The sequence below is a fragment of the Halichoeres trimaculatus genome, unplaced genomic scaffold (assembly GCF_033239565.1).
Source record: "Halichoeres trimaculatus isolate MK-OKI-2021-1 unplaced genomic scaffold, fHalTri1.1 fHalTri1_scaffold_10, whole genome shotgun sequence".
NCBI classification, from domain to species: Eukaryota; Metazoa; Chordata; class Actinopteri; order Labriformes; family Labridae; genus Halichoeres; species Halichoeres trimaculatus.
This window is the reverse complement of record NW_027437187.1, coordinates 12,058,663-12,071,340: the sequence shown is the minus strand read 5'-3', so window position 1 is coordinate 12,071,340 and position 12,678 is coordinate 12,058,663. Positions and strand designations below refer to the sequence as shown.

Here is a 12,678-nt window from a genome sequence, read left to right as displayed (position 1 = left end):
CTCCAGCTGACAATCAAGAGACCGCCCAGTAAAACAATACAACATTGACACAAAAGCTTCAGTGATGCACCGCTGTCCCCCATCAAAAAGCTGCAGCTGAAACTGAACAGTGCAGGTTAGCAGAGACGCCTCACTTAGCAGTTCTGAGAAAAAGGATGTATTCATGAGGAAACTCACAGGTCTTGTCTCCAGATTGTATCAAATAAAGCGTGTAAAGACAAAGACCATGTTGTAAATCATACAACAGGTTTAACATGTAAATACAGGAGAGATGTAACACACTACTGAGTAACAGCACCAAAAAGACAGTTGCACAGATATCTCACTGGTCTTGCTATTTAAAGTTTAAGGTCTGTTGGATGCAGATTAATTCACATTTTCTTTCTCTGACTGGAATGTCACATCTGTTGTTTTTTTTTAACATGCAGGAAAATAAAAACAAGTAAAAGTAAAATAGAGATACCAAAGTAACTACAAAAGTTGCAATGGTGCATTAAATCATGAATTTAACAGATTTCAAAACTTTTAGTTTATTCAAAGACAAAAAGGACTGACAAACTGAAGTTTGCAGTCTGGACATTAGTGTTTTTAAGTTTTAAGATGTTTTTTCCCCCTTTTTCTTATCAGTGTATACATTCCTTTGTGATGAAAATATGGCTGGATAAATGTAGTCACTTGTCTAAATGACGCCATCTGCTGGCCACAGCTGCAGTTACAAATGAAAAAGGCCCATTGGGGAGCACCACTTAAAAAAGGCAGACAGTTCTTATGAAGAGCTTTTCATATCAAAGCATTGTTTTGCTTGGAAGGTCTTCCTTACCTTACATTGCAAAATATTTGAAAAACTGGTGTGTTGTAATTGTTGAGCTAATAGTTACATGAGGATTTTCTTATTATCTTGAGATGCAAAACTTTCTTTAATATCAAGTTAGGGGGGAGCTGACAACTGATAGACATACTTACACTTTATCAATAGATAGTTCCTGAAGTACAGGAGGGAGGTTAGCAGCATGTTTATGTTCAGGTCAGTCTGAACAAAATGAGAATAAAGCCAATCAGCTCCTCTCTTTACTGGTAGAGAAGAGGGAGAACAGGTGTAACAAAAAGTCTGTGCCCTCTACACATGAAGTTTGATTATAGTAAACTATCAAAATGTGGACGACATGAGAGCTCAGAATTTGAGCCAGAACATTTTAAGCTCCCTGCACTGACTGGCTTTATAAATAAACGTATCTCTATCTCTAAATCAAATGTGTTTTAAAGCAGGTCTGTCTCCTTTTTGCATACCGTAAGAGTGACCATGCTTGTTTTTTTAATGAGGCATGTTGACTTTTTGAAGTCAAATGTACAACCACTATATAAAAAAACAACAGAAAAAAAAAACTGGTGTAAAAGGAGTTTATTATAATTTTTGTTACATTTTTACCTCATAAATACAGGAATATAATACACCACACCACAAAATAAAAGCCCATAAGCTCCCATAAAATCCCAAATATATCAGTTAAAGGTCGGCACAATACTGAATAGATAATACAAACACAACAGTGAAAGGTTGGTATCGTTGAATACACAGATTGAATTTTAAAATGAAAAGCACATAATTTTTTAAAAATCTGAGAACAAAATACACTGTAAGCATCAGTCCTCTATAACACATCCAATCCCCTGATTTGCAAACTGATCTTATTCTGTGCCTTGCAAAATCCTGCAAAGCTCTGGCTAAAATCATGTAAGATAACACAGTTCATCCTTTTGCACTATTTTATTTCATTTATTCGCTACATGTTTGTTACATTTTGATGGTCATAAAAATAGTTTTTGTGAGCTTTTGGCTAAGTTTCTTAGCTTTCTGTGGGTATGCCTCATGTGCATATTCATGCAAGGCAGACTGGTTTATAGATGTGAATGTTGTTGGTATGCAGCAGTCATTGGTACCTGGGGCATCAGTAAAGAACAGGTTCCATCTTTCTAATCTAAGAGGCTTTGTTTAGTGTGTTAAACATGTCCATGTTTTCAGGCAGAGAAAAAAATAAGTAAATTAGTAAAGATGTACAAATTCACACCATTATCTGTATCTAGGTAAGATTTTTTTTATTTTTATTTCCCCTTTGCCCTTGACAGCCACAGCAAGCAACCTGTACATACTTCCCCTCTTATGAAACTATAAACCATCAATCTCCTCACTGTCAAATTGAGTCGCTCTCCACTGTTTCTGCTTGGTGTCTGCACAGCCTGCTACTGTGCTATCCTGAGTTGGACCTTCATTCTGTACGGTTTGGGAGTCTGAGTGGCCCCAAAGACCAGTGTGTAATCTGGCTCCCCAGCATCCTCAGGCCAGCTGAACTTAAACTTTCTCAGCAGAGTCACCATGATGAAGAAGAGCTCCATACGAGCCAGGCTCTCACCAAGACAGATGCGAGCACCTGTGGTATTGGAAAAGGTCATCGCCAGCATTTTGATTGATTCCAGCCTGCCTGTGAATGTAACAGCTTGTAAAGTGTTTTGTTTTTCATGCAGACTCACCTGCAGAGAAAGGCATGAAGGCCTCTGGTTTAACAAACTCTCCTTTGTCGTTGAGGAAGTTTTCAGGGTTAAACTCATGAGGGAACTTCCACTGTCCCTCCTCGTTTAGTACTGAGCTCAGGTTAGGGATGATCATTGTACCCTGAGGGGAAATGAAGAAGGAGAAGCAGGAATATTTGTCAGTGGTTCAGATTCAGCACAAATACTATAGTAAAGGTAAAGTTGGTGACATCACTAAAATGTACGACTAATAGTGATAACTGGTGTCTGCTCTCAGTCACAGATCCATGTGTGCCTACAGTAAAGCACATTGCTGAGTCTATGAGTCTAAGTGCTTTTCATGATTTTCTGAGATGTTGAATGAGCAGTTATCAGGCCTGCATGTCACAATGAGTTACATGTGGAAATTGATGTCCCGTTCTCTGTATCATTAAATCAATTAGTGTCTTGGATAATTTACAATGATAATGCAAGTTTTCTCCTTTTAACTTGCTGTCCATCTCTCAAATGCATGCCATTGAAGAATCGTGCTAACGGCAAATTTTCTGCAACACTGGCAACAATATGCGGAAACGCTGCGTGCTCGTGTGCATACATAATCTATTTTTTTAACAGACTACAGAATTTAGAATGTGTCAAGGAACAGATTTCTTGCAATGATCCAAAATGTGTTTACACCTGTGACTTAATACAGCATTAGTACAGCAAAGTTTAACCAAATGTACCACACATTCATACTGTGCTAAACTATCAAAACTGAGCTCAAAGTGTTTCAGTGCTAATGGCAGTAATGTGATGAAGTAGTGTTTGAACATGTGATTTGAATGTGTGATAGCACACTTATCTCTACAGAGGAACCATCCATCAAAGATTAAGCAGTACTAGGACACCTCTCTTGCAGCATCTCGTCAAATCAGTTTGAATATCTGCGACTGACAATGCAATTAAACATCCCTTGTTTGAAAAGAAATAAGTTTTGTGAGTAGATTTTAAAATGAGTATTTGTACTTTTACTTAAGTATTATTTTGACACAAATACTTTTACTTGTAATTGAGTACAATTTAAGCCATTCAACAGTACTTGTACTTGTACTTGAGTACGGTTATTTAGTATTCTTCCCACCTCTGGCCACCGGTGACAGTTCGACAGAAGGACATTTCAGACCTTCTGTTGGAGATAGAGGCCACGTCCTCACATAACTTAGGAAACCAGATATATTTTTACACGTTTACGCCTGCTGTCCAGACCAAACCACAGCTTTACGTCACTAAAAACGATGTTTTCTGAAAACTCCAGCCAAAGTGAACATTTAGGAAAACTCCGGTTTCATGTTTCGTGTGAACTCTGGTAAAAAGAGTTTTTGGTTCTTAAACATTACAGCTGAACGGTGGGGGCTTATTCTGATTGGCTGGCACGGGTTTTAGGTCTGGAAAACACTGCCCATCATGGGTTTGGCATGCTTCAAGCCGCATTCACTGGCGGATTTACCCGCTGCGTGTTGACGAAAGTATTTTCAAAAATGCACGAGGAGGGGAATACTCGTTTTTGAAAATACCCGGATACGTGTGGACATGGCCTGAAGCAACTCTACCACTGTGCAACAGTAACAGTATCTGACAGGGTGAAATGTTGACTAACATCCATGCACTGTACATTAAAGACCAGTTATTTTTGCAGATGAATCACAGTGTGTGCAAAATGTTTGTTTTTGTCTTTTCTCATACCTTGGGGAATCATGTTCAGTGACACTGAGAGTTATGTAGAAAGGATGACTGCCAATCAAGACACTCTGCACTAGGTGTATAATAGCTTCTTTTACTGTTTACTTACATTCAGAAACATCAAGCAAACCCTGCAGATAAGAAGTATAACCAACTGCTTCTTACCTTGGGGATGGAATATCCCATGAGCTCTGTGTCTTTAGTTGTTGTATGAAAGACGCTCAGGGGAACAGTGTTAGCCAACCTCTGCACTTCATGGATCACAGCCTGAGTGAAGAAAGTTAAATGATTTTATCTGTCTGACATCAGAAAGGTCGATCAGTTAAGTTGTAACGTGAGATCCATCTGCAATGCACTGAAAACAAAGCAATATAGACTTATCACCTTTGCAAATGATAACCTTTTAAGATATTATTTTCCACCATAATATTCTATTTGTACCATGATCTCACAAGCAGATAATTCTGGCACAACTTCACCTGCTTCCAAGATGCACAGAGAAGAGGTAAAAAGTCTAAGAGGTTTAAAACTTCAGCAATATTTTTGATGAACTTAAAGATCAACTTCATTCTAGACCAACGTGTTTGATCTAGATCCTGATGAAAGTCACAGGCTGAAACACACTTGTCTAGAAAAAAGTTGTTTTCTTTGATACAAGAGTTGTTGAAGGTTAGATCTTTTTGCTTGCCATGCTCGGACAAACATACCAGGTCAGTGTGAGCACAAAGTGTAAAAGTGAAATGATTTTTCACCTGCATAAACGGCATTTCATTTCTGTCTTCAAAGCTGGCTTGGTCCTTCCCTCCCAACACAGAGTCAATCTCCTGCTGACAGCGCTCTGAGACACACAGAAACACACTGGTAAATGTAAAACAGAGTGATGTCATTCATGAAGACAGGATGAGTCCAAACAAAAACAAAGCAATAACAACGGGGTACAGGGTAAACTGAATGAGAGCTTTTAACACATACAAAAAAAAATCCTTTTAAGTATAAGGCTCTTCCAAGTCATTCCTCTGCCTTGTGTACCTTTCCCAAACTTGGTGTTTGGGAAATGATCTGTTCCCTGGGATAGGGAAAAAAAGTAAAGAGACAAAGACTTGAGCGGGCTCACCTTGGATGTGTGGGTGTGTTGAAAGGTAGAGGAACCCAGTGAGCAGGGTGTTGGAAGTTGTGTCAGTCCCAGCAAAGTGAAGATCCAAACTGAACATATTCAACTTGTCCTCTGAAAATGAAGTCCCATCCTCAGCCCTCTGGAAAGAGGAGAAGATATATACTCAATGTAGTGCATAATAAATTTATTATGCTCCACTGGCATGGCACACATTACAGAGCCCCTATGGGCACAAGGAGAGAAAATGAAACATTTGTGTGACATTTGTGCAAAAATGTTGCAAGATCTCAAGATAAGTTTGCTCACAAATGTAAACAGGTTATTACAAGTCCTTTCAGAAAACAAAATATTTACCTTAACCTAAGAATTGACTGCATGTAAACGTAGCCACTGTACATGGGGTGCATACTTAAACAGATACTACGTCAAACCAGCACCCCGAAGCTGATATTTCCTTACCTTCCTTTCCTTTACCTTACCTCATTAGCAACAGTTAAACATAAAGAGATACAGCACACGCAGCACACACCATACAACACACACACAATGCACACACAGAAAACACATGCATGTACACACCTTGTCCAGTTCATCCAGATAGCAGTCAACAAAGTCCCGGGGATCTCCAGGGATTCTGGTCTTCTTGTGCTCATTCAATATCGAAGTCACAAGATTATTGCAAGACTGAGTAACAACAGAAAAATTCAAAGGTTGGGTTTTTTTTTTGTTGTTGTTGATTTTTAAAACACATTATGTGTGCTTTTACCAGGTTTTATGTTTCATCTTAAATTTCATGTGGTTTCTGACATAACATACCTCAGCATTCTTAAAGGCTTTTTTGAAGGGCAGTGGCAGGCCACGAATCAAAGGAAAAGAATCATAAAGCTGGAAAAAGAAATACATAAGTAAGTTAAATATAAACACAAGTACAAATACTGTACACCAACTTCCTAGCATAAACTGCTTTTTAAGGTGGTTTTCATCACAGCATTTTTACTTAAGGGGAAAGGGGCAAACTAATTTGCTACTTATGGTCTAACAATAAAGAATCAGTTGAACAGCTAAAAAAAAAATGATTGGGACAAAAGCATCACTTCTGCATGAAACAACATTCAATACATTTCTTGGTTAATATGTTCCTGGAGTTGGAGTGCAAATGGCCTTGTGGGGGACCATAGTAATTCTAGCAAAACAAGAATTGCTATGCTCATGCTCCATGAGGTTCCCCCTTGTGTGGGTGGCCCGGGTTCCAATCCAGCCTGTGGCCGGTCTCTGTCTGTCAGCGTAACTGCTTCAAATCTGTATACTGTATATTGTTCAGCATTACTGGTGTCTTCCCAATCTGTTCAGCACTGGCAGAGAAGATCTGGCAAATTTTTCATGGGCATAACCCTTACTCAGCTCTGCTGCTCATCCCACAAACACATGGTCCTTAAAAACGCGGCACCACTTAAAGGGAAATGATGTAGGATTTATTGCAAAGAAGCATTTTTAGTATTAAGACTTAATCAACCAAACACAAGTTTCCAGTTCTAGCCCTAGTTTCTAGAGCTCAAACTTGTTATATGGATAGAGACTCATGGACAATCATTTTCTTCCAGTCTGCAAACAACAAAATCCAGTTGTCCAAATCATTGATAATTAAAGGGAAAGCTAGACAACCCACAATAATGAGTAAGTTATTAATGGTAACTTGATAGTTTATTAATTTCAGTTTGACAAAGTGCTTATACAGATCATCAAATGTTTAAAAGATGACTTAGTGAATGAATACTGATCATGCTTTAACTCACAATTGCCCATGGTCCATTGGCTATCTTGGCATTCTCAGTGAAGGCAGCAACAACCACTTTGATGAACTCATCGCCATACTCATAGCGAGTTCCAAATAAAACCTGGCAGATGATGTTGGAGGCCGCGTTGTGAAACATATGCTGAGGACTGAAAGTTTTTCCTGTAAAAGGTCAAATATTTTCCTTGGTTTGGCATGGAACAACAGAACTGGACAACAGAATTTTATGTTAATTTTTACTTTAATGTGATAATTAAAAACATACAGCGAGCAAAAATTTGCTTCGCAATAGAATGACAAAATAGTGGGGGCCTATTCCAATCATTCTCTCCAGGATACATGGACCCATTGATAACATACCATTATTCTTTTCAAGTGTCTCAATGATGTACTTTATCTCTCCATAAATTCGGTCCTCCATGGAGTTCTTCCCCATTCCAAAGTTTCTCAGGGTCATCAGAGCGAAACGACGATGCTCCTTCCATCTGGGGCCATAATCTGCCAGAAGTATGCCTACAACAGGTGAAGGGTCACAGTAAGTGTATGGTTTTTTTTACACATCACTGTGTCCACTGCTCTTTTTTTCAATGTCAAAAAGTAAATGGACTGTGTTTTTAAAGTGCTTCCTCTAGTTGTCTGACCACTCTTGACTCTTTTACAGCACATTCATACGCTGACAGCAGAGGCTGCCATGTAAAGAGCCCATCAGTATTGTTGTTACAGCATCAGAGGCAGTTTGTGGTTAAGGGTCTTACCCTCTTCAACATGTGGAAATCATATACGTGGAAATTGTATACCACTATGATTGCCATGACATGAGGAGTTAAGTTAGAAAACACATTTGTTGATCACACATTCATTTTATACAAATATTTTGGTCTGTAATGGATCAAAGAATTGGTATGATGAGTGATAAATTCTATGATCTTCAAGGTTAAACAGTCTTCTGGTAAGAAGAGGGGGGTCAGAAAGTCAGATCTCAGTTCTGCATTGATGTCACCAACCAGATCCTTGACACTAAGATTTAGAAAAAGTTTGCTTTAATATACATTCTCCTTAAAAAAGGTGAAAAGATGTAAAAAAAAGTTGCTGCTCTGACAAGTAAGGAACAGAGTCAAAGACAAGAAGAGTCAAGGCATGCTTGCACAAACCAATCCAAACCAAGCCCACACTTTTCATCCTTCAAGACTGGGTTGCTTCACCGATGAACCATATGCACTCAGGATACAGTGCTTTGGCCCTGGCATGGTCAGCCCCTCATCAGAGAATTGTGTGAATCATTTTGATCTTACTTTAGACTGCTGCATTTAAATGCTTTCATCTTGATAATTCAGTAATAATATGAAGTCAACTTTTCATCACACATTAAAAAAGTCAACTGTTAAACTACAGCCACCTGACCTGATGGTGACCTGGGTTCTAGTTGAAGTACTTCTGGCAACTTTACCTTTTCTTTCAGTAACGTCATTAAAAAGCAGATCTTGGGGTCTTCCAGCAAAATCATTGGCTTTGGTCACCAAAGCCGCCTTTATTGCCTCCATTCCACTGATTACAACAGCTGGTTTGGGACCCAAGTAAAGACTGTAGACATTTCCATAAGACTTCCTCAGCTAGAAATGGAAAGATTAAACACATGTCAGTGTATAAAATACCCATGGTTCTCAACATCAATATATCTCTGAAAAGGGAAATTTTTCTGCCTTTTCCATCCAAAATGATCCTTATTTTATAATGCCACTTCAGCATGTAGCAAGGCCAAAACAGATAGACCAAAACAGATGCACTTATCAATCAATCAATCACATTTAGTAAAAGAAATACAGCTTCAAGAAAGAGAATGTTAACTCTTAAGAATTAATTTAGTTTCTGCATAAACTGGTCATAAAATGTGTTCTGATCTTCATCTAAGTCACAACAGACAAGAGTCTTTTAAACGTTTACCACACAGACTATACAGGTCTCCACATTTTTTGCTGGGCACAGAGGGCTCTAATTTCGTAGACCAGGCGCAAGCGCAGGCGCACCTGCCCAGCGCCGGCCTTCCCCGCGCGGACAGGGCGTTACCAGCACACTTTGCAAGTTTCCTGCAGTGCCAAGAGAGGTGCAGTCAAGGCGCAGAGGAGCGCAGAGGTGCGCGTCCACGCCTCCCTCCGCGCAAATGGCAGAGAGGGATGAGAAAAGCCGTGAGTGTGTTTAACACAGCCGAGCGCTGTTTCACCAAGCAAATGAGCGCCTCTCCCTTCTTTAAATGTGCTGTGGCCGAGGCGCAGCGTCTGATTGGTCTGACTGATCCCCAGCACCGCGGAAACAGTGCTGGTAGCGGAGACGATCAGAGCCGCTGTCCCTGCAGCAGGAGAATGGACAGCGGGGCGCATCGGAGGACACGAAGCGCTTCACCTTGTGGGACAGCTCCCAGGACAGATGTAATCTGTTCCTTTGTCATTAATAGGAGTACAAAATGAAGAGACAGTTACACAGCTGGCTTATCCATTCAGAATACTTTTGATCCACCTGCACTCCTGGTTTGTCATCGCCAAATAGCAGAAACTCCTCTCCCGGTGTCTCCACCTCACCCTCCTTACAATAATGTACTCCATCTTTTTAGATCACGTTAAAAAAAAAAGACGTAAACAGAGAAATATGGGAAATCACGGGTAAATCCTGAGTGACATACATTTATTTTGTCTCTTTTTTCTTCGTCTTTTCTCTCCCTCTTTTCTTTGAATTAAATGAAATGAGAGAACCAGATATATACTCAGTATCAGATGTTAAGGCTGTTGATTGTTTAATTGTAAGATGTGCATCAAACTTCCAGCTGCCGTCAGGTTAACTTTCCATCATGACAAACGGCTTTAATCTGACATCAGATGTGACGGGACAGTTAATATGGATATAAATGTATATGCTGGTTCAGACAGTTATATTAAATAGCGATTACTGTGATTATTTATTGCATTAAAATGTGCCTGACACTCTGGAAACCTGCCTCTGAGGCTTTGATGACATGTGCTCACATGTGCGCCTGTCACCAAATTACAGCTGCGTGGGGTGCGCTCCGCTTTGCGCCGAGGATAGACCAGGTTGGAGCTGGCAAGCTTTCACCGCACTTTTTTGGCACAAAATTGTCACTGCGCCAACATGAATCTGCTGACTCCTCCCCCTGATGCGCCGTCAACTCCCCCTGGCGTGCCGTCGCAACCATCACTGCGCAGACGGTCTACCAAATTGTCAAATTGGCAGCGCACAGCGGTGCACAGCATGAAATCAACACTGCGCAGGGTGCGCCACGAAATTAGAGCCCTTAATGTTTACATTCAAGGCACAGAGTTGAAAACATTTGTGAATCCTTTGATTTAATAACTATGTGACTTGAGTGTCAACCAAACATTTCCTATCGTTGCACATCAGTCCTGTGCAATGATCAGGAGGAATTTTGGACCTTTCCTCTTTCAGATACTGTATCAGTTCAGTGATATTCTTGGGATCTCTGGTGTAAATCAGACCTTTGGGGTCATGCTACAGCATCTCAATCAGGTTGAGATCAGGACTCTGGCTGGGCCATTCCAGAAGGTTTATTTTCTTCTGATGAAGAGCCATTCTGTTGTTGATTTGCTTCTGTGCTTTGGTTCATTGTCCTGTTACATTACTAGTGTCACAGGCATGGTTCACATCAGGCAATGCTTCCTGAGAATAGCAAACAAAAAACCAGTGTGTGTGTTTTTATAGGGCAGAGAAGCTTCTACAAACACGTCCAGTCTTGCCTTATAGATTGGACTCCATGTTGGCTAACTCCTGACTCTAGCTCTTCAAAAAGTAGTTGGCCTTGGCATTCATAAAAACATTAACATGTGCACCATAGTAGTTTAAGCAGACAGTCTTTGTCCACTGTTGTGACTTTGATGAAGATCAGAGGACATTTATGGAAAATCAGGATAATTTCAAAGGCTTCACACAATTGTTCTTGCGATTGTATAATTAAGAAAGACTATCAGCGAATATATAAACAAGCAAAGAAAACTAGTGGATAGATGATTATTGGAAAAAAAAGTTAAAGCAGCAAGTAGAGCATCAAAGCAAACCTAACAGTGACACCAGTGACTGCACAACAAAGTTTGCAAAGGAGAAGCTTCTACGTAAAATCACTAAATTCAGAGCCTACAAAATACATGTGACTGAGCAATGCAGGAAGTCTCCCTCATGTAAGACACAGCTTCATATTTTGTTTGGTTGTAAAAATTCAGCAGGGATTACTTAAAATGGAAGACATGTAATCTCACTAGTGCTTTTTTTTTCAATATAAAACTGTGAGAGTTTCCTCACATCTGTTTCTTTTCATGGCCTTTGCTTTGGTTGTATTGGCTGTTTGCGCCTGAGAATTCTTGTCCTCATCTGACTCCTCGAGGACACGCTCTCTTTGGCAGGAGGCTGCTGATTCATGTAGCATTACAAAACAAACCCTTTCACCCACACTGCAGTTTGACATCTCATAAATCTCCTCATTGTTAGCTTATCAAAACCTTTGAGTCCACCATTGTAATGAATGTACGTTGGGAAACATACATAGAAGATGACCTGTGCTACTAACTGGATCCAGTCCAGGATCACTGGAAGCCCAATCTGAACAGAAACAGTTTATGTAACCACATTAGTAGTGGTAGCCGTAGCCCTCTGTGAGTAAACTCTTCCTCAGATGGATACATTGCCAACACTTTTAAACTTCACACGTGATATAATTTTACTCTAACTGATTTTTTTAATCCCTGGTCTTTGATCAGAGATGTTGAGCCACTGTAGGAACTATGACTTTCATGTAAAACAGCACAACAATGACAGGCATAGGTCAACTACAATTTTTGAAATAATTTAACTTGTAGTAAATAGTAAATCTTAAAAGCTGTGGTTGAGTTACAGTTTAAGACATTTGAGTAATAAATTCAGCATTTTGCACTCACCCTCTCAAAGTCCTTCAGGGGGTTGTCTTGGCTCAGCTGTAAAATATTTCCCAATACAGGCAGGACAGGAGGTCCTGGTGGAAAGTTCTTGGGTCTCTGGGATTTCAACAGAAGGATGATGAAGACGATGCAGATGCATAATAAAATCATTGAAGCTAACATGGTGGAGTAGTAGTCTCAATTACTCTGAGGAGGGAAACACAGTGGCTCCCTCTAAAAGCACAGCTTGTCTGTTAGCCCTGCCTCCTCGAGGATGTACTTTGCCACTCTGAATTAAATGTAAACCAGAGAATCAGACACTCCCTTTGAGAGGCACATGCTTTAAAAAGCTTTGGCTTAAAGTATCTACTGATTACTTTTATCAGTAGCTGAATTTCTTTCAATGACTACAAAACTAATATAGCTAATCCTAATCCTAATTTATGTTGTTTTACCACTTTTTGTTTCGCTTGTAAGAAGCAACTGACAGGTACTGGCAGACCAAGCACTGTGCAGCTCTGGCAGTCACTGAGGCAAAATCTCAGGCATGGGGGCCACTTAAGTCCACCAACATGCATTCCTCGAAGGAAGCA

The 12,678-nt window shown here is 40.0% G+C and overlaps 1 protein-coding gene across 2 annotated transcripts; it reads right to left on the bottom strand.

Annotated features, from left to right (window-relative positions):
- Window positions 1-1,476: 1,476 nt before the first annotated feature.
- Window positions 1,477-12,287, bottom strand: LOC141796392 (cytochrome P450 2F2-like). 2 transcript variants are annotated; one of them, XM_074677472.1, is made up of 11 exons: window positions 12,107-12,287; window positions 8,602-8,764; window positions 7,515-7,667; window positions 7,156-7,316; window positions 6,179-6,247; window positions 5,942-6,046; window positions 5,363-5,501; window positions 5,001-5,086; window positions 4,414-4,515; window positions 2,527-2,668; window positions 1,477-2,426 (listed from the first exon to the last, which is right to left on the bottom strand). In XM_074677472.1, exons 1-11 carry the CDS (start codon window positions 12,266-12,268, stop codon window positions 2,239-2,241), a joined length of 1,470 nt encoding a protein of 489 aa, XP_074533573.1. In that variant the 5' UTR covers window positions 12,269-12,287; the 3' UTR covers window positions 1,477-2,238. The 2 variants fall into 2 exon arrangements, with proteins under 2 accessions (XP_074533573.1, XP_074533575.1); XM_074677474.1 differs by lacking the exon at window positions 8,602-8,764 and having other exon boundaries at window positions 12,107-12,172.
- Window positions 12,288-12,678: the final 391 nt, after the last annotated feature.